The 21,729-nt window shown below is 43.3% G+C and overlaps 1 protein-coding gene across 9 annotated transcripts; it reads left to right on the top strand.

The window, feature by feature from the left end:
• Positions 1–313: 313 nt before the first annotated feature.
• On the top strand, positions 314–19,972 carry LOC110524138 (regulator of nonsense transcripts 1). Of its 9 annotated transcripts, none has more exons than XM_021603501.3 (24): positions 314–919; positions 1,572–1,711; positions 1,862–1,951; positions 2,046–2,213; positions 2,586–2,766; positions 3,046–3,207; positions 4,224–4,308; positions 4,547–4,645; positions 5,219–5,327; positions 5,585–5,744; positions 6,017–6,135; positions 6,347–6,511; positions 7,652–7,766; positions 7,962–8,105; positions 8,257–8,470; positions 8,920–9,037; positions 9,169–9,325; positions 9,592–9,734; positions 10,145–10,319; positions 10,576–10,657; positions 12,171–12,332; positions 12,608–12,834; positions 15,977–16,099; positions 16,232–19,972. In XM_021603501.3, the coding sequence occupies exons 1-23, from the start codon at positions 749–751 to the stop codon at positions 16,094–16,096; spliced, it is 3,306 nt and encodes a 1,101-aa protein (XP_021459176.3). In that variant the 5' UTR covers positions 314–748; the 3' UTR covers positions 16,097–16,099; positions 16,232–19,972. The 9 variants fall into 9 exon arrangements, with proteins under 9 accessions (XP_021459176.3, XP_021459174.3, XP_021459175.3 ...); XM_021603499.3 differs by having other exon boundaries at positions 5,204–5,327; XM_021603500.3 differs by having other exon boundaries at positions 4,224–4,311.
• Positions 19,973–21,729: the final 1,757 nt, after the last annotated feature.

Below are 21,729 nucleotides of genomic sequence, written 5' to 3'. Positions count from 1 at the left end.
CCAATTTCCTTACTCTACTCTTCTGACCTGTGTAATAATTGAAAGGGCTGTAGAATATTCACTAGGTTACTATTTAGAAATAAACTTCCGCCATACATCGATCCCAGTATGCCTAACATCTATACCAACCTAGAAATGCTCCTCTGTCTCAATGTGTAGGCCTATTGTTCTTAGATGTATATCATATTTTATGACATCTAGATGTATATCAAATTCCTCTGTATTTTCCCGTATTTCTATTTAGTGGTTGGTTTTGTAAACAAAAATAAACATTGAAAAAGATGACCCTCATTAACGTTTGAATAAATAAATTAACATCATTTTGGTTTCCCATGTGCCTCGAGAATAACCCACACACAATGTTAATTCTCTTCCAATCATAAGTATATTCATAGTAAACACTTCTAGTTGATAGCTACTGATTTTTTTTGACATGATAAAAAATAGATTTTTGTCACCAATATCAATCAATCCATCAATAATAGTTTAATCCTCCTTCATTTGCATTTCTGTTCTCTATGCACGTTGTGTGGCTAGGAAGTTCGTCACTGTTTGGTGTTGGAGTTCAGGCGCCTCGAGTTGTTTTCGGTTTAATTTCTGGTGCGGTTAGAATTTTGTTTATGTTCAAATCAGACTCGAAGAAGAAGCGGTGATCACAGATATCAGCATTGATAAACATATCACTGAAGATCTTGATCATATTCATCGCAGCATCGGAGTCTGTTTAGTCCGCGCAACTTGTGTCGAGATGAGTGTGGAAGCGTACGGGCCGAGTTCTCAAACGCTCACCTTCCTGGACACTGAAGAAGCGGAGCTACTTGGAGCAGATACCCAGGGCTCGGAGTACGAGTTTACCGATTTTACCCTACCTAGCCAGACACAAACTCAAGGCAACACCCAGAGTCAGCTGGACAATCAGGTTTCTATTCTTCATGTCAACCGTTAACGTTAGCTAGCCAAACACGCTAGCTAACAAGTAACGTTAAGGCGTTAGTTTGCTTGCTCGCCACCACCAACAATGTTGACTGTTTGCTTACGCTATCAACAGTTAGCTAGCCAGCTAATATTATAAAGCGTTGTTAGCCAGTGATCGTACTAGCTAGCTGACTAGCTAACTCGTTTGCTAACTAGCTAGCATTATATGTATCAATCACTTTTTACACGTCACTGGGCTGGCTATATTACAAAGTTAGTTAGTGATAGCTAACAGTGTACGGTAGCTTTAGTTAGCTAACTTAGCTTCTTGTCTAATACCGTATCGCCACCCATTGACTTCCTCCTCTCCAAAATTAAAGGCCAAAAACATGTGCTAAATGTTGGTCATGCTAAAATTGCTAACTAACAACAACAGTACGGATGTGGGTAAAGACGTAATGCAGCAGTTCCAAGTATTCATCAAGTGGTTTGACTACAAACCAAAAAATTCGTCCACAAATTTAAAGTATGCTTGTGTTGTTTTACCTTTTTTAAAGTTGTATGCGTTCATAGTAGTGGCAAATTAAATATGTTTCTAACGTTACCTAGTGCCATAGCAATAGTTCAGTCTTAATTCAACCATACTCTATCTGTAGGTGAATGGTCCTAATGAAGGGCTTCACAATGGAGGGGTTGATGATGTTGCCAAGGCGAGCCAAATTCTCTCCGAGTTGAACTTTGAGGAGGATGAAGAGGACACCTATTACACTAAAGACCTCCCACTGCATGCCTGCAGGTAGTTTGTAAATAAAGTAAAATAATAACTGTTGTAATATAAACGTATTATAACTCTGTTATTGCTTTCGGTGCTGCTTCACCCGATTATGAGTAAATACGTATGACCGAGAAGTCATAAAAGGGCCTGTTGCTATGTTTCTTTTTTCAGTTACTGTGGCATCCATGATCCTGCGTGTGTGGTGTACTGCAACACAAGCAAGAAGTGGTTCTGCAATGGACGTGGCAATACATCTGGCAGGTATGCATCACGACAGCATCATATCCACACAAAAAAAATGCATTCATAACATGCGTGTGCATGTAAGTTGATCGTCTTCCATGCTCTCGTTCAGCCACATCGTAAACCACTTGGTGAGAGCCAAATGCAAAGAGGTGACTCTGCACAAAGACGGGCCGCTGGGCGAGACGGTGCTGGAGTGCTACAACTGTGGCTGTCGCAACGTCTTCCTCCTGGGCTTCATACCCGCCAAGGCCGACTCTGTGGTGGTGCTGCTGTGCAGGTGTGTATAATGTGCTGAAAAAGAGGGAATGATGGCCAACGCTGTGTGTGTGGTGTGATAGAGAGACTGATTGTGTGTGTGTTATTACCATAGATTTGACAGTATACACACGTGTTGCCATAGAATCCGTGATGTAAACGTAAGTATCAAATCAACGCTTACACCGTTTACAGCAGGTTGAAAAGGTGCAGCGAAGAACTTGCAATTTAGCATTTCACTGCACCGTTTATACCTGCTATAAACTGTGTATATGACTTATAAACTTGATTTGAGAATATCCTATTATGGCAAGAGATCAGCACAATCTTCTGTCGAACAGACTTTCGATAATGCAAGTGTATGTTGACTATATCCAAATGTTTGTGCTCTTAGGCAGCCATGTGCCAGTCAGAGCAGCCTGAAAGACATAAACTGGGACAGCTCCCAGTGGCAGCCGCTGATCCAGGACCGCTGCTTCCTGTCCTGGCTGGTAAAGATCCCCTCGGAGCAGGAGCAGCTCCGGGCCCGCCAGATTACCGCCCAACAGATCAACAAGCTAGAGGAGCTCTGGAAGGTACTGGGCTGACTCAACCTATCCAGGGCCATGAAGTAGACAATGCACTGTACACGTATTTTAACTTCATAAATAACCATGAAACACCACAGCATCAAACATACTGGGGGGGGGGGGGGTTCATTCAACAAATCAAGGCCTCTTTTGGGGCAGAAGGGCAACACAACTAGGCAGGGACAGTCCCTACCAACACCTGTCAGTAGCTGTAGGAGGAATCAGTCAGTGTTACCATATATGGATGTGCATGAAAACTTGAACCTGTGCATCCTCTCGTCTCAGGACAATCCAACAGCCACTCTGGAGGATCTGGAGAAGCCCGGTGTAGACGAGGAGCCTCAACATGTGCTGCTGCGCTACGAGGATGCCTACCAGTACCAGAACATCTTCGGCCCCCTTGTCAAACTGGAGGCCGACTACGACAAAAAGCTTAAAGAGTCCCAGGTATAGCCTCCACATCCCCTTTAGATAGTTAGGTCCCTATAAAAATCTGCGATGTGGAGAACCCGGATGGAGTCACGGAATGCAGACATTAAACAAAATTCAAAAATGTATTGAACATATTAGGAAACCGACTAAATGTATTGAACTTTGTAGTCATGCGTTGATTCTGTTTTTACCTTCAACATTCTGAAGAGGCAGTATGGGAATGCCCCTGTCTGTGTGTGCGCGTTTGTCTACCACTTTGTGTGGCTGATAGCGATGATGCTAATGATAACTATCGTCTGGTAGATGGAAAGGCTTTCCCAAAAACCTTTTCAATTAAATATCAATTGCAAAGTAGTCTATGCCTACCTGGCAGAATGATATCATGATTATTTGCATCAATCCAGTGGTGATTTGTAAAGCAAACTCTGCACTCACATGTGTACTACAGAAAAACCAAAGTCTCTTGCTGGTGCACACTTGAATTAAGGGTATCTATACCCAAAAATGTAACATTCTTAGATGCATAAATTCTGATGCAGTTTAAGCGTTGTTGTAGATTTGGAACATCCAATTTAGTAGTTTTTTATATATATATTTTTTAAGTGTGTTTTAGTGAGCGAAAACCAGAAAAACGGCAGCAAATCTGAAACATGGAAAAACAGAATTCATCAAAAATGAAATCTGATTTTATAGGGCCCAAGATCATCCATAAGCTCCCCTTTAAGGCAACAAAACGTCTGAGTCTACTGTGCAACTGCCTACTACAACATACCTACTCTATTAAATGTTTACATGCAGTACTTTATCTGTCTTGTGTGAGGTAAAATCATAATGGTGGAAGCCTTGCTATAACCCGGCCAAATTTGTCAAATCAGTGAACATGTGCAGGGAACGATGCATGTTCAAAGAAAAGGAAATTGTACTTGAACATAGCAAGGGGGCTGAGTTTTCTTTTATGTAGCTAATAACAGTATGACGACTAACTTGTCCTATTTATTGTTTCCCTTGTTCTCATCTGGAACTCTTCATAGACCCAAGATAATATAACGGTCAGGTGGGACCTGGGGCTGAATAAAAAGCGGATTGCCTATTTCTCCTTGCCCAAGACGGATTCAGGTGGTAATTCTTTCAATTGACTTTTCTCTGTATACCGGTTGTTCTGCTGTGCATAGAGAACCCTTGCATCCTGCGCATCCCATACCTGCATCCCTGGTGGTGTGTTCGTTTTGTGTCGTGCCGTGTGTGTACGGTATTGTATTCTGTCCGCCTCATTGGAACCATTATTCGTATATTTTGTGATATAGTTTTGAGCAAAGTGTTTCTGATGTGTCTCTGTTTGTGGTGGTTTGTACAGACATGCGGTTGATGCAGGGAGATGAGATTTGTCTGCGCTACAAAGGAGACCTGGCCCCACTTTGGAAAGGCATCGGTCATGTCATCAAAGTCCCAGACAGTATCCTTTAACTAAAAGACCATTTCTGAAGAAAAACTTTAATTCTTCAATGGTTGCTCATCTCTACCCTTCTGACCACCTTTTCAAAGTGGTCCCTTTTTAACAAATAGGATCCACCTCTCCATCTTTATTTTTCCATGGTGGGGGTCATAAAAAAAAGAATGCAGACTAGTTCTTGGTAACCAATGCAAAACGTGAGGTAATCAGTCTAATGATACTAGCCACGTTATTAGGTTGCAATGTTCAAAGGCTTGCAGAAATAAATCATATTTTATCGGGAGATAATTACCTAATTTAAACCAAATTATTAAGGGTTCAATACCCCATAGAACTCCCTTAGGAGAAGCCCACCCATTAGTTAATGCCCCTCTAGTTTGCACCTGGCTAGTGTATCTGATATATGCTAATGTAGGGGAAAATCTACAGTTCTGTAGACCTTGCTTTTCTTCCCTACTATTAGCCCCGTTCAAGTGGGTGGGGGAGGGGATGGGGACACGTCTTTTTCTTTCTAACATTCCACAAGGAGGAAAGGCTATTTTGCTGTACTTATTTCCTTAGCACCCTTTGTGAAAGACTATGGAGATGAGATTGCTATAGAATTGCGCAGCAGTGTCGGAGCACCTGTGGAAACAACCCACGACTACCAGGTGGATTTCGTGTGGAAGTCCACTTCCTTTGACAGGTGTGACAAGCCGATCTGAATATTTAAGCAGTTCTACTTTGGTTGTTGATGCTCTGGTGTTCTTAAACGTGACTTCCAGAGTACTGATGCCTTAGCTTCGGCAGCGTTTCACATGATTTATCCCGAACATAACTCCTGACGTATATTGAAGAATTGAATGAATAAGACATGATATGAAGGTACTAGCTGGTATTATTGCTGTTAATCACGTCACTCTCTATCGCCACCATAACCCATTGGTTTCCACTGGGTTCCAGAATGCAGAGTGCCCTGAAGACCTTTGCTGTGGACGAGACGTCCGTGTCAGGCTACATCTACCACAAACTGCTGGGCCACGAGGTGGAGGATGTCATCATCAAGTGTCAGCTGCCCAAACGCTTCACTGCCCAGGGCCTGCCCGATCTCAACCACTCTCAGGTCTGACCCACACACATACTCTTAACACCTCACTGACCTGACCCAACCTGACTTCCGGAAACTGAACTTGTTTGCATTTTTAACCATTCGTTTTAGTGGATGAATGATCACAGAAAATTAGACATTTCCTCTTATAATGGGGAGACCGTATTATAGTAACGTCGTCTTATAATCATGAAGAACTTCATTTGGAGTTAGATGTTAATTCCCCGTACTACCATGTGCTCTTTGCACAGCTTTCATAAATGTTTTGATTTGTGTGTGTAAAATAGGTGTATGCTGTGAAGACTGTGCTGCAAAGACCCCTCAGTCTTATCCAAGGCCCCCCCGGCACTGGGAAAACTGTCACCTCTGCCACCATAGTGTACCAGCTCGCCAGGCAGGGCAACGGGTAAGATGGGTTACACTCACTATGCATATGTGTATTTTTTTAAAGCATTTTCGTGTGCAGTTTACATTCAAGCCGTTAAGCGGAAGCTCTCATCTAGAACGACTTACAGCAAGTGTATCGTACTTAACGAGAATCTGAAGCGACGCACATCAAAAGCATCTCCACGTTGCCCTAGCTTTCTGCGTTCATCTGTTGTGTTTGGTTCCTGCAGACCCGTGCTGGTGTGTGCTCCCAGTAACATCGCGGTGGACCAGCTGACTGAGAAGATCCACATGTCAGGTCTGAAGGTGGTCCGGCTGTGTGCTAAGAGCAGAGAGGCCATCGACTCCCCCGTCTCATTCCTGGCGCTGCACAACCAGATCCGCAACATGGACAGGTGGGGCATGCTGGGAAATTAAGTCATTGTTAGCACTGTCTGAAATATAATTTTACATGTAGTAGTGCTCTCGTAATCACTCATGTTAATGCTTGTAGCAGTGTATTATCCCTGTTTTGAATATCAAAGAATTACAGAAAGGGAAGGATGGATTTTTTTAAGCACTTCCAACAGAACCATTGATATATATATAATAACTCTAATTCTGTGTGTTTCTAATGGGGGTGTTCCTCTACTCAGGCTTTACTTACTCATGCCAAATCTTAAAACGCCTGGATATGTATTTTAATTATCCGCTAACCACATTGTCATAGCAATCTGTAAGTCGATGACACAGTCGATGACGTGGCACGTAAACATTGGTTAATGCATGCAACTTCTGAGCAGGGGAATGCAACCACAGACTTAGTTTTGCATAGCCATACCTCCAAATCGCATTGTTGTCACACCTCATTTGGAGGTCTGGAGAATTTTATATCATCTGAAATGGCTTGATTGGTCTGATGGATTCCAGCGGCTACATTTTATTGGATGTTCAATTTCAAGAACCGTAACTCTCACATGTGACCGGGGCCACACTTGCAGAGAGTTGTTGCGTATGCTAGTTTGCAACATCGCAGAAAATAGAAGAGAACCTGGAGAAAAAGCGGAATTCTGTTTTGGCCGAAATGTGCTCTACACAAATCGAGTCGAAGGCATTACAAATTCTCTGCACCCTACGAAGTTATGGCGTGTCTACCTACAGGCCGTGGTAATAGTTTAGTGTGGCAGTCTGATTTATTGAAAGTGAAGAAACCGATGGTAATAGTAGTTTCTCATCTGATGTCAATAATCAAGGATCAGGTTTGTGTCCTTAACTCTCAAGGAATCGCCTCCGCATACGCGGTTTGAAATGAGATGGATAACCGTTGCTCCTACGACACTATTCTAGTGGGCACATTCAGAGCTCCGCCCAAACAAGGCATTTAATTGGTTTGAGGTGTTGCGAGGCGTCACTGATTCACTCTGGCTTTATACCCCTTTGGAACTAGTTTCTGCCATTAACTTCGCCAGGTTTTCCGATTAGGGAAGCCAGGTTCTCGACAAGGCTACTAATGACTCAACCCACTTTGCCTGCTCTGTGTCTGGTGTGACCCTCAGTATGCCAGAGCTGCAGAAGCTGCAACAGCTGAAGGATGAGACCGGGGAGCTGTCGTCTGCTGACGAGAAGCGTTACCGGGCCCTGAAGCGCACCGCTGAGCGAGAGCTGCTCACGGTGAGGACTTTTACAACACTTACACCTTTGTCGCCCGATATGTCACAGCAGTATTATGAGAAGAGTATGGCAGGTGCTGTCAAGTAGAATGTTTTTTTTTTTTGACCTAGCGAAGATGATATGGGCTCCCCGTTCCTTCAATTTCAAACCAACTGTTAACCTGTTAACCACTGTTCCTCTTCTGTCCCTCGGCAGAATGCGGATGTGATCTGCTGTACCTGTGTGGGGGCAGGAGATCCACGCCTGGCCAAGATGCAGTTCCGCTCCATCTTGATTGATGAGAGCACCCAGGCCACCGAGCCAGAGTGCATGGTGCCTGTGGTCCTGGGTGCCAAGCAGGTACAACCACACACCAATTTATGTTCAAGATAAACAGCTCAACTAGGTCAATTGTCCGTGACTTACTCAATCCAGACGAAAACAATGTAAAAGCCCATGAGAATATTTGGTTAATTGATTGTCATTTCATCATTAATTCCCCCCTTCACAGCTCATTCTGGTGGGAGACCACTGCCAGCTGGGCCCAGTAGTGATGTGTAAGAAGGCAGCCAAAGCAGGCCTGTCCCAGTCTCTGTTTGAGCGTCTGGTGGTGCTGGGCATCAGGCCCATTCGTCTGCAGGTGCAGTACCGTATGCACCCGGCCCTCAGCTCTTTCCCCTCCAACATCTTCTACGAGGGCTCCCTGCAGAACGGAGTCACCGCTGGTGAGTTAGACGTTTTCACCAGGCTTCTCGGTCATATTATAGCTTTTGAATTGTCATGTGTTAAAAATTAAATGTAAAAAAAATGTTTTCATTTCAAAATAATTCACACTTATTATCAGCAATGTACTGGTGCCTTGCATCTAGAACATGTGACGTTTTTGTAGAAAGTGTGTTTGTTCATCCCTAGAAGATCTAGAAGTAGCAGTGTAGATCTGCTTTGGATTCAAGCGGTGTTTGTGTTCATACACTGAGTATAAAGCATTTACTCTACTGTGGAAGTTTGTTAGGCCATTCTGAAATCGACAGCAACTCAAAGCATATTGCTTTTTTGCACGTATTTGCTGTAGAATAAAATGGCCAATTTTAGGTTTGTTCACAATCTCGCTGAATTATTGAAGACCAATTCCCATACTAACCATGTTGACAAATTCTCTGTTTATCCTGGGAAGCTGACCGCATCAAGAAAGGCTTTGACTTCCAGTGGCCGCAGCCAGACAAGCCCATGTTCTTCTATGTAACTCAAGGCCAGGAGGAAATAGCCAGCTCTGGAACGTCCTACCTGAACAGGTACGGCTAACAGTCCTGTCAAGGTTCATCTCTAAGCATCAACAGAATTGATTGCTATTTTGAAATGCACATAGAGTGCGTCTCTTCATTTAGTTTGAATGGAACCTTTTTAAACACTGTCCTCTCCCCAGAACTGAGGCGGCCAACGTGGAGAAGATCACAACCAGGCTGCTGAAGGCTGGGGCCAAGCCTGACCAGATAGGCATCATCACCCCCTACGAGGGCCAGAGGTCCTACCTGGTGCAGTACATGCAGTTCAGTGGTTCCCTCCATACAAAACTCTACCAGGTACGGCAGTATAGCTGAACTTGCACTTGTCTTGGGAAAAAAACAATTCAATATATTTTTGTTGTCGCAAGTCTTCTCAAGAACATGATTTGTGATATTGATTTGCTTTGTTATTGTTCTGCAGATGGTAGCAGACTTATAAAATCTGAAAATAATATTGCGCTGCTATTTCTGTCGATCCCTGTTGCCATTTGACCAATGCCAAATGCAACAGGTCTCGATGACCAATGTTACAACACGGTTCTATCCTCTTGTCTTGCTATCAGGAGGTTGAGATCGCCAGCGTGGACGCGTTCCAGGGCAGGGAGAAGGACTTTATCATCCTGTCGTGCGTACGAGCCAACGAGCACCAGGGCATCGGCTTCCTCAATGACCCGCGCCGTCTCAACGTGGCCCTCACCAGAGCCAAGTAAGCATCTGGACCATTAGTCTTCATTCTCACCACAGCTTCTCTGGATGGACAGTTTCAAATCTGTATGGACAAAGTCATAGAATTACATATAAAAGACATAGAATGGACAATGGGATCCTAGCAATAGTTACTTCAAAGGATGTCTGTGTTCAAAGTCATGGTAGTTTAGAAGCCTTGATGATGAATCGTGATGAGCCTCAGTGGAACAGTATGGAATGCGTCATCAAAAAATCTATGTGAATCCCTGTCCACATTCATCCTTGACACCGTAGACAAAATGGTGCAGTTTGAGACTGCCTTGTCCTTAGATTTCTCCCACTGTGTGTGTGTGTGTGTGTGTGTGTGTGTGTGTGTGTGTGTGTGTGTGTGTGTGTGTGTGTGTGTGTGTGTGTAACGTGTATTTTCAGGTATGGGGTGATCATTGTGGGCAACCCAAAGGCCCTGTCCAAGCAGCCTCTGTGGAACCACCTTCTCAACTACTACAAGGAGCAGAAGGTTCTGGTGGAGGGACCCCTCAACAACCTGAGAGAGAGCCTGATGCAGTTCAGCAGGCCCCGCAAGCTGGTCAATGCCATCAACCCTGTGAGTTATCACACTTGCATGAACACGCATTATATGTTGGATGTGTTGGAGTGTACAGTTGGCACATGTTTTCAGTGTGGGTATTGAACCCATGATGAGTCTATTCCCCTCATATCCTTTTTTAAATTAGTACTTAACACTTTTACCTCAGTAACACTTTGGCCAATATGTAATGCCATTTACAGCAATGTTATGACAACAGTACAGCAGTGCCACTGTGTTTTTTGAGGGTATTGAACCCTTGTCTGTGTTCCAGGGAGCCCGGTTCATGAGCACTGCCATGTATGATGCCCGTGAGGCCCTCATCCCTGGGTCTGCCTACGATCGCAGCAGCGCAGGTTAGTGGGAAAGTGTTTAATATACGGCCGTGGCCTCTTTCTCAAAGCTAACGTTCCGGATCACGTTCGGCATGTGTTATTTTACACACATTTGTTTTTCTAACGTATTTGCTGCTCACACTCCTCTCTTCACGTTTTGCTCTTTACTCACCCTCTTCTGAACCATGATGATGTCTCTGACTCCTATTTTTAAACAGCTAAATTAAAAACCCTGCACCTATTTGAACGAACATTCCAAAACATATATATTATTAGGGCTGTCCCCGACAAAATAAATCTATTTGCTGATGTCAATGTTGTGAACCGAGTGCCCATGGTGGGGTTGTGATATGGGCAGGCATAAGCTACGGACAGCGAACACAATTGTATTTTATTTTTTAGCAATTTGAATGCACAGAGATATCGTGACAAGATCCTGAGTCCCATCGTCGGCCATTCATCCACTGCCGTCACCTCCTGTTTCAGCAGGATAATGCACGGCCCCATGTCGCAAGGATCTCTATGCAATTCCGGGAAGCTGAAAATGTCCCAGTTCTTCCATGGTCTGCATACTCACCAGACATTTCACCCATTTGAGCATGTTTGGGATGCTCTGGATCGACGTGTACGATAGCGAGTTCCAGTTCCCGCCTATATTTTTTGGGGCTCCCGGTGGCGCAGCGGTCTAAGGCACTGCATCTAAGTGCTAGAGGCATCACTACAGACCCTGCTTCGATCCCGGGCTGTATCACAACTGGCTGGGATCGGGAATCCCATAAGGCGCCAAACAATTGGCACAGCGTTGTCCGGTTTTGGTGGGGGTAGGCAGGCATTGTAAAATAAGAATTTGTTCTTAACTGGCTTGCCTAGTTAAATAAAGGCAATTTCACACAGCCAATGAAGAGGAGAGGGACAACATTCCACAGGTCACAATCAACAGCCTAATCAACTCTATGCGAAGGAGATGTGTCGCTCTAAATGAGGCAAATGGTTGTCACACCAGATACTGACTGGTTTTCTGATCCATGCCCCTACCTGTTTTTTTAAGGTGTCTGTGACCAACATATGTTAACTGACTTGCCTAGTTAAATACATTTTTTAAAACGCAGTAAAATCTTTGAAACTGTTGCATGTTGCATTTTATATTTTTGTTTATTATATTATGTAACTTGTTAAGCACATTTTTACTCCTGAACTTTTTTAGGCTTGTCATAAGAAAAGGGTTGACTCGACATTTCAACTTTTCATTTTTTAATTAATTTTTTTATTTAAAAAAAACTTCCACTTTGGGGTATTGTGTGTAGGCTAGTGATGACAAAATCTAAATCGAATGCATTTTAAATTCCGGCTGTAACACAATGTTTTTGGGGAGAAAGTCAAGGTTGTGAATACTTTCTGAAGGTACTGTAGGCTAATGCCTTGCTAGAACTGTAAGGTGGCACCAGACTTTATTGCATTGCAACAAACGCGTCCTACAGCAACGAGACCGCTCACACACTACTGTGACATGTTTTCTGTGTTTTTCTTTCTACAGGGCGTCCATCCAACATGTATTTCCAAACCCACGATCAGATCGGCATGATTGGGACTGGGCCAGCCCACATGGCGGCCATGAACATGCCTATTCCCTTCAACTTGGTGGTGCCCCCCATGCCTCCGCCAGGCTACCTGGCCCAGGCCAATGGCCCTGCTGCAGGTGAGCAGAAAGCGAAACAACTACTATTCATTAGTTGTTCATATATTGACTGGTGGATATTGTATTTGGCCCTGTGAAGTTGGACATTATCCAAATGACCAGAAGTCTCTGTGTTGCTCACAAGAGTATTCTTCATGTGGTACTGTTGTTGGTGATATTATGTTATGGGGGTTTGGAGATGTCCTCGTACCCCTACTATTTCTCGTCTGTAATGCATGTTCATTTTTCGTGTGTTTGATAAGTGAGCGGGAACATACTCTCTCTGTGCCACCCAGGTTGTGGTGGGGTGCTGAAGGGCAAAGCAGGGCGTGGCGGGCGCCAGAGGACCCGCGGCATGGGGAACCACGGTAGCAGCGGGCAGGCCAACGGGCACAACAGCCAGGCTAGCCAGGACGTATCTTCCCAGCCCTTCTCCCAGGGGCCACTCACCCAGGGCTACATCACCATGAGTCAGCCCTCCCAGATGAGCCAGCCTGGCCTCTCCCAGCCTGAACTTTCCCAGGTAACAAGACCGGCCTAAACTCCACTCTTTACTACCTAATACCAAATCAGAATCTGGCCTTGTACTCCTATGCCCAATCCCAAATCGTACCTTACTCTTTATGTGATTGTGGAGATCTGAGAGGATTAGATGGGTATAAGTAAAAGATTATAACAGCTTCACCTTGCCCATTGGTTAGATGTAATGTTTTTGACATATTGCTTGAACCAAGCAAGAAGTAGAATGGTAATAATAACGTAAGCAAAATGGTAATAATGCCACCTCTTATTTGCTGGGTGGAGGTTCATATTGCTGACATCATCTGATACTCTTAGGGAAATGTGTTGGAAGCAATGTCCCCTTTAAGCTGCGTGCGGGTGCGCAGTAGCCTCGAGACTGCTGCGCAGCTCCCCTGGGACTGCGCAGAAGAAATACAGTATTGTCCCACGGAGGGAAGCACGAGATTGAACTTCACTCAACTTTTTAGAGTTTTCCCTGTTAACACTATGTTTCCCTTTACTGTGGCAATTGTGATCGAATCAGCGCCACTTTTAATGCAACATACCAAAACAAAAATAACTATGCAAGACTTAGAATGCAAAACTAACTACACAAGAGATTTTGTTGTAGCGTGCGGCATTACCAATCAGAGCTGCAGTAGGCCTATATGCAAATAGACCATTGCCATATATGGATCTGTGCCATTTACTTTGAACTGGACTGTTTACAGCATGAGCGGTCGTGAGTAGATTGTTTTGAGATCAAAGCGAGAGCTGCATATAGCCATGTGTGCACATATTGTTCATGTCCTTTGCTAGTTAGTGAGTTGTTAACCCAGTTATAGATCTGTCGTGTCTTTGGCTATGCCGGATTAAGTGATATGACATGCTATTCTATAAAATCCTTTCTCCGTAATTAATATTACCTGATTGAGTTAATCATGTAAATGTAATTAACTAGAAAGTCGGAGCACCAGGAAAGAATATTTATAGAGCTGTTATCTTCCGAATAAACTCTTAAAGACCTAAGATGTAATATTTTACATCATTAGCAGTCAATATTAATCGTCACCTTATTTCAGTCTCATCTGAAAGTTGTATTCTTGGTTATCTTCACGAACCCTGGCTAACAAGTTGAATCAGCAATACAAAATTGGGTTTAATTATTTATTTACTAAATACCTAACTAATCACACAGAATTACATCTACACAGAATGGATCATACATTGATTACAAATTACGTCATAAAGGAAAATGTCCCTAGCAGACGGAACAGATATGACAGCTGGTTACACAAAAGAAAAGGGGGCTGGGTTTGAGTGAAAGAGCGGGAAGACTGAAGAACAAAGGGAGAAGCGATGTCTCTATCGGGCTGTGGCCAGCAACTCTATCGTAAACACAGTATCTTATGCATTCTAAATTACCGCCCATTTGGAAAAGGAAAATGCAATAAATATTTACTCTGAGCTGCACTTTGATAGGTTGGTGGTAGATGGATGACCGTGTTGCCCAACAGAGTCCTTTGTCCTTTGAAGAGTGTCTCTGGTGGTGAATGGGAAACGTTGTAGTGTCGTCGTTGGGTGGTAGACTGGATACTCTGTCTGTCCTTTCCTAGCCCACATTTGTTGGTGCTGTTGCTAACTCTACGGCTAGGAGGTATCACTTCTGTAGTGAATAAGAGTTCAAAGTTCATACCATTCGCAACCAAAGCTCACGCCGAGGTTGGCTTCGTTCTGTAGTTATTATCTGAACCATTCTGACATCGGATCGTCATCCTAATGTACCCGGAACAGGAGGTTACATTTTCGTTGAGGCTTTATATATTGGAGTGAGAGTTTTTTAAAATAGTTTTATAGCCCATGTCTCTTTACAGGGGCGGGTCACTGATTGAGCAGAGCTCTAACCTTATGAAAACCCAAATCTCTCATTTGGAAGCTAAAATTACATTTAATCTTTTCACCAATAATGTTATATTCAAACATTTAAATTACACAATAATTCCATGTGAATTTGATAACTAACTCTTTCCACTGTAGAGTTTGTCATCCTATCATTGACGAGAAGGTCTCAGATGACAACCAAACTGACATCATATGCATTAAGTACTGGTCGGATTACCAAAATATGGTTCATTCCCCCCCACCTTCTGTTCCCAGAATCTCTCAAGGTCACATCAGTAGGGTAGAAAAAGGAAAAAGGGGGGGAGAGGGGGGGTATGTTTACTGTCATAAACCTACCCCTCAGCGATTGCTTCCTACAAGAGAGTCAGGAAAATATATATATATTTTCTTACCCCCTTTTTCTCCCCAGTTTCATGGTATCCAATTGTTAGTAGTTACTGTATTGTCTCATCACTGCAATTCCAGTACGGACTCGGGAGAGGCGAAGGTTGAGAGCCATGCATCCTCCGAAACACAACCCAACCAAGCGACCTGGTCAGTGTGCACTGCACCCGGCCCGTCACAGGAGTCGCTAGTGCGCGATGAGACGAGGATATATATCCCTGCCAGCCAAACCCTCCCTAACCCGCACGACGCTAGGCCAATTGTGCGCCGCCCGGTCGAGGCCGGCTGTGACAGAGCCAGAGTCTCTGGTGGCACCTACTACCACTGCGCCACCCGGGAGGCCCGGCAGTGTTGTATTTTGAGGCAGGCTTGAATAAGCTAAGTAGCCAATAAATAGGCAGAGGGTAGCATAATTTGTCTGATTCTCTGTAATAATGGTATGGAAATAATAATGCGTTTTATTTTGTAAAGTGGTTTCTTGCATCAAACAACACAACATGCATGTTATTTTCTAAAGTTTCATGGAATGTAGGCCCACATTGAACACCACACACTGGCTGCTACTGTAGGCTGAATGATAGAACAGCTATTTCCATGTTAAAATGTTATGGGATGCATTTCCTCCATTGTTTTTGATGGTAGACCACTCTGGTAGGCCTACATTATGATCAAATAGCCACAGTAGCCTACTTGGCCACTGTTAAAACTGACTTAAACCGGGTACAGCCTCAGTGTTCACAGTAAACGCACGTTTCACAACGTTCAAGTTTGTGCTCAGCAGACCTGAAATTTGCTCAGTGCTGAAAAAATGTAGGAAACATTAGTTGGACGAATTATGTTTTGGATGTAATTGGGTGTTTCTCCTTCTGTTTTAACAGGACAGTTATTTAGGTGACGAGTTCAAGTCCCAGATCGACGTGGCTCTGTCGCAGGATTCGACTTACCAGGGTGAACGTGCATACCAACATGGTGGAGTGACTGGACTGTCACAGTACTAGAGTGTAAGATAACTATTCCCATTCCCACGGTACTAGAGTCATCAAGAAGTGTTATTGATTTGACCTCCACTGTACAGACCAATGATCGTGTTGGCGGAAGCCATTTTGAATATCCTTATTGTTTCCTTTTCTCAGGTTGTTGGAAGAGGAGCTAGGCTTGAGCTGAGCTTAGTTCATCAGCATTTTAATCTGGGTAATAATAAAAACAAAAAATGGATACCTGTTTTCCTCTACAACTGAAGCACCACCGTGTGAAATCAACGGGAGAGAGAAACCAACCAATCGCGAAAGTGGTAGAAAAAACGGACGGCCAGGAAGAGAGAACGTGTGGGAGTGAGGGACCACTGCCGGCACATGGGAACGAAAGCGAGAGGAAGACGGTGGCCAGTGGTCGAGCTGTCGTGAGGAAGACGAAACGAGGAACAACTCCCTCCCTCCACAACCCTTTTCCCACCTCCCATTCTAACCTCACACCTCTGTCTGAGAGAATGACCAGTTATCCAGAGGACCTTGCTCTTTGATCAGCTAACAGAGAAAGAAAGACAAGTTCTCAAGCAACTTGGCTGGGGGAGCACTTTCCACAAACTCTCGAAAGCGGATAACAAGAAAGTAGAGGGGGGAGGGTGTGGAACACTTCAAGCAGGCAACATAGGAAATCGTCACCTCAATGTTGATCACTTGCGGTGTTGATCTCAACTCTCAGACCTGAATTCTCATCAAATGACCGCAAGAGGAACCGTCTCCAAGAGGAACCGTCTCCAAGAGGAACCGTCTCCAAGAGGAACCGTCTCCAAGAGGAACAGTTGCAGTTCACATCGTCGTTCAACTTTGAGTTGAAAAGTTTTCTCCACTAAAGTCTGATAATAAAGAACTTTGAATTGAAATGCCTTTGATGGCCTTCGGAACCATTTGGCTTTTTCAACAGGTCTTTTCAGAAACAGGTGGTTAACTAGAAGTCTGGTGGAGTTGAGTGGCATGGGGATATCAGAGGAAGGTTTCTGAAGTGGTGAGCTCTGGATCCAAGAGATCTTTAATCATGAGACTATTTGTTTTTGAAGTACCTTATTGCAGAGCGCAAAAGGCAAAAAAGATTTAATAGAAAAATGACCAGCATTGAAGAATATTGACTCAATATTATTTGAAGTTGTAGCAAAGGCTTTTTTGATCTTTTGAAAGGGGGGGGGGGTTACATGAGATGTCACCCGCTGTGATGTTCAGCGGATAATATTCTATGTTTTAAATGTTTTTATGCTTCGATTGGCAGCGGCTTTGAATGAATGCTTTACTTGGGGGAATTCCTTGTGGATGTAAGATCCATCTGCATGAACACTGAGCTATTAATGGAAACTGATTTCCACTATAGTCTACACACTTTTGTGTTACTATTGAAGTTGCAGGTGGCTAGGTGTGAAATACGCTACATGGACAAAAGTATGTGGACACATCTTCAAATGAGTGGATTCAGGTATTTCAGATACCCGTTGCTGACAGGTGTATACAGTCGAGCACACAGCCATGAAATCTCCATAGACAAACATTGGCAGTAGAATGGCCCGTACTGAAGAGCTCAGTGACTTTCAAAATGTCATAGGATGTCACTTTTCCAACAAGTCGGTTTCTGCCCTGCTAGAGTCCGGGTCAACTTTAAGTGCTGGTATTGTGAAGTGGAAATGTCTAGGAGCAACAATGGCTCACCCGCGATGTGGTAGGCCACACAAGCTCACAGAATGGGACCGTAGCACGTAATAATCGTCTGTCCTCAGTTGCAACACTCACTATCGAGTTTCAAACTACCTCTGGAAGCAACTTCAACACAATAACTGTTCATCGGGAGCTTCATGAAATGGCTTTCCTTGGCCGAGTAGCTACACACAAGCCGAAGATCACCATGCGCAATGTTAAGCGTCGGTTGGAGTGGTGTAAAGCTCGCCACCATTGGACGCTGGAGCAGTGGAAATGCGTTTTCTGCCGTGATAAATCACGCTTCATCATCTGGCAGTCGGACGGATGAATCTGGGTTTGGTGGATGCCAGGAGAACACTACCTGCCCGAATGAATAGTGCCAATTGTAAAGTTTGGTGAAGGAGGAATAATTGTCTGGAGCTATTTTTCATGGTTCGTGCTAGGCCCCTTAGTTCCAATGAACGGAAATATTAACGCCACAGCATACGACATTCTAGACGATTCTGTGCTTCCAACTTTGTGGCAAAAGTTTTGGGAAAGATCTTTCCTGTTTCAGCCTGCCAATGCCCCCGTGCACAAAGTGAGGTCCATACAGAAATGGTTTGTCTTTTGGGATGAATTAGAACGCCAACTGCGAGCCAGGCCTAGTTGCCCGACCTCACTAATGCTCTTGTGGCTGAATGGAAGCAAGTCCCCGCAGCAATGTTCCAACATCTAGTGCTGTTATAGCAGCAAAGAGGGGGCCGACTCCATATTATTGCCCATGATTTTGGAATGAGATGTTCGATGTGCAGGTGTCCACATACTTTTGGTCATGTAGTGTAACAGTTAAGGAATAGACTAGGATGGCGGCTGGAAGAAGGATAAGGCTTGAAGATGCATCCGCCGAATCTGGTTATTTAGTATGGAGAGTCAATTGGCGTTCAAATTTGAATGTGACTCTTCCCCTGTGAAATGCAGTCGTGCGTACAGAATGTTAGCTACATGACTAGAATTAAGTTGTCAAATCCAAAGTATTTGAAACAATTTCACACTAGTTACACAAAATCAGTAAAATTACCACTGGTACTGATTTTCATACAAGGTGACCGTGATTTATCACATTAAAAATAATGAATGCATCCGAATCAGTACCCTTAACTTCCTTTTGGTTATTTGCAGGTATAAAGAAGCACAAACATGAATGCAGGTGAAAGCAACCTAAGCCAGCATATACCAACTTCATAGAAAGAATCGCTGAATGTGACCAGTATGTTGTGACATTGAAACCCACAGAGTCGTTACTTGAACCTGAGTCGTTACTTGAACCTGAGTCAAAGTGTTTCTGAATGGTTACTGAATGTACGAACTGGTTTAAGCCACCTTCCTTCTCTTAGGAGTTTCCACTAAACCAGGTTGGTAGAATGGCCTTCCTTTTGTAACTTCTATTTAATGAGTGTTTTACATTTTTGGCTTCCCTATAGTTCACCCATCTGTTTGCTCCAAATTCCTATGGCTCCCAAACCCTCCATTCTTACCCCTCTGTGAATTGTAATTTCCCCCCAGTATTTTATTTTTTGCATGATTTGCCTGCCAGGGGTGAGGTTGTGAACAGCAAAATGAGACTTAAACCACACTATACTGTTTAATTTGTTATCTGATGACAAAGGGTGATTAAATAATGTTTTTTTTTTTTAAGTTTTAAATCAATCATTTAAATAAACTGTCCATGGGACTGTTTTATATTGAGGAATCCTTTTCTATTTGAGGAGTCCTCTATCAGTTTTTAGGAATGTCATTTGGATGCTCCGAGCACCAAATTGAGAATGTATTCATTTTAGCTCACCGCCTGCATTGTCCTCTGCTGTCCATTCATTTTTATTTTTCTTTGTCGTCACCTGACTTTGAATATGTCAATCCAAAACACATTGTATGACAATCTTGCTGTCAAATAGCTAGTCGTGGTTGAAGAAATGCTTACAAATGGTATTTTTTGATCAACATTATGCATTTTTCCATGTTGATTATGTTACTTGTATTTCACATCAAGAATTCCAGCAGGGAATATAGCATTGCTCCTTATACTTTTTACTAGGATGGTGACATTATACTTATGTTGAAATGAAATACAGCAATCCTGCTATCAAAGTTTGTCATCTGTTACATGGCCAGCACGGCTAACTAGAAATGTATTAAAAGTATATTACCAAACTATACTGCAGGAATCAATGGATAAGAACAAACATTTTTTTACGGTAATGGTAATATGGTAATGTATGCCTTCCTTCTTCCCAGCTTTTGGATTCTCACTATGGAAAAACTGCACTGGATTTGCAGGAATTAGTAGTTTAGTTGCAGTGAAGATTAATCTAGACATTTTGCCTGATGATTCCTCTCTTGTGAAACAGAAGCAAAGGTTGCTTATATGGCAAAGGGTTTGAGGATTGAGAAAGTGATTTTGCCATTTATTTGGCATTTACAGATTATGAAACATGTTGCACCTGAACTCGGCGCAATAATGGGCAACTGGTCTTGTTATACAGTTGAAGTCGGAAGTTTACATGCACTTAGGTTGGAGTCATTAAAACCAGTTTTTCAACCACTCCACAAATGTCTTGTTAACAATAGTTTGGGCAAGTCGGTTAGGACATCTACTTTGTGCATGACACAACAATTGTTTACACAGATTATTTCACTTATAATTCACTATATCTCAATTCCAGTGGGTCAGAAGTTTACATACACTAAATTGACTGTGCCTTTTAAACAGCTTGGAAAATTCCAGAAAATGGTGTCATGGCTTTAGAAGCTTCTCATAGGCTAATTTACATAATTTGAGTCAATTGGAGGTGTACCTGTGGCTGTATTTCAAGGCCTACCTTCAAACTCAGTGCCTCTTTGCTTGACATCATGGGAAAATCAAAAGGAATCAGCCAATACCCCAGAAAACAAATTGTAGACCACAAGTCTGGTTCATCTTTGGGCGCAATTTCCAAATGCCTGAATGTACCACGTTCATCTGTACAAACAATAGTACGTAAGTATAAACACCATGAGACCACGCAGCCGTCATACCGCTCAGGAAGGAGAGTGTCTCCTAGAGATGAACGTACTTTGGTGCGAAAAGTGCAAATCAATCCCAGAACAACAGCAAAGGACCTTGTGAAGATGCTGTAGGAAACGGGTACAAAGGTATCTATAACCACAGTAAAACAAGTCCTATATCGACAAAACCTAAAAGGCCGCTCAGCAAGCAAGAACTGTTTGGCCATAATGACCATTGTTATGTTTGGAGGAAAAAGGGGGAGGCTCGCAAGCCGAAGACCACCATCCCATCCATGAAGCACGGGGGTGGCAGCATCATGTTGTGGTGGTGCTTTGCTACAGGAGGGGCTGGTGCACTTCACAAAATAGATGGCATCATGAGAAAAGAAAATGATGTGGATATATTGAAGCAACATCTCAAGACATCAGTCAGGAAGTCACAAATGGGTCTTCCAAATGGACAATAACCCCAAGCATACTTCCAAAGTTGTGGCAAAATGACTTAAGGACAACAAAGTAAATGTATTGGAGTTGCCATCACAAAGCCCTGACCTCAATCCCATAGAAACTTTGTGGGCATAACTGAAAAAGCAAGGAGGCCTACAAACCTGACTCAGTTACACCAGCTCTGTCAGGAGGAATGGGCCAAAATTCACCCAACTTATTGTGAGAAGCTTGTGGATGGCTACCCGAAACGTTTGACCCAAGTTACAGTGCCTTGCGAAAGTATTCGGCCCCCTTGAACTTTGCGACCTTTTGCCACATTTCAGGCTTCAAACACAAAGATATAAAACTGTATTTGTTCGTGAAGAATCAACAACAAGTGGGACACAATCATGAAGTGGAACGACATTTATTGGATATTTCAAACTTTTTTAACAAATCAAAAACTGAAAAATTGGGCGTGCAAAATTATTCAGCCCCTT

Source organism: Oncorhynchus mykiss, chromosome 5, assembly GCF_057628025.1.
Source record: "Oncorhynchus mykiss isolate SJ-2025 chromosome 5, ASM5762802v1, whole genome shotgun sequence".
Taxonomy (NCBI): Eukaryota; Metazoa; Chordata; class Actinopteri; order Salmoniformes; family Salmonidae; genus Oncorhynchus; species Oncorhynchus mykiss.
This window is presented reverse-complemented; position numbering and strand designations above follow the sequence as displayed.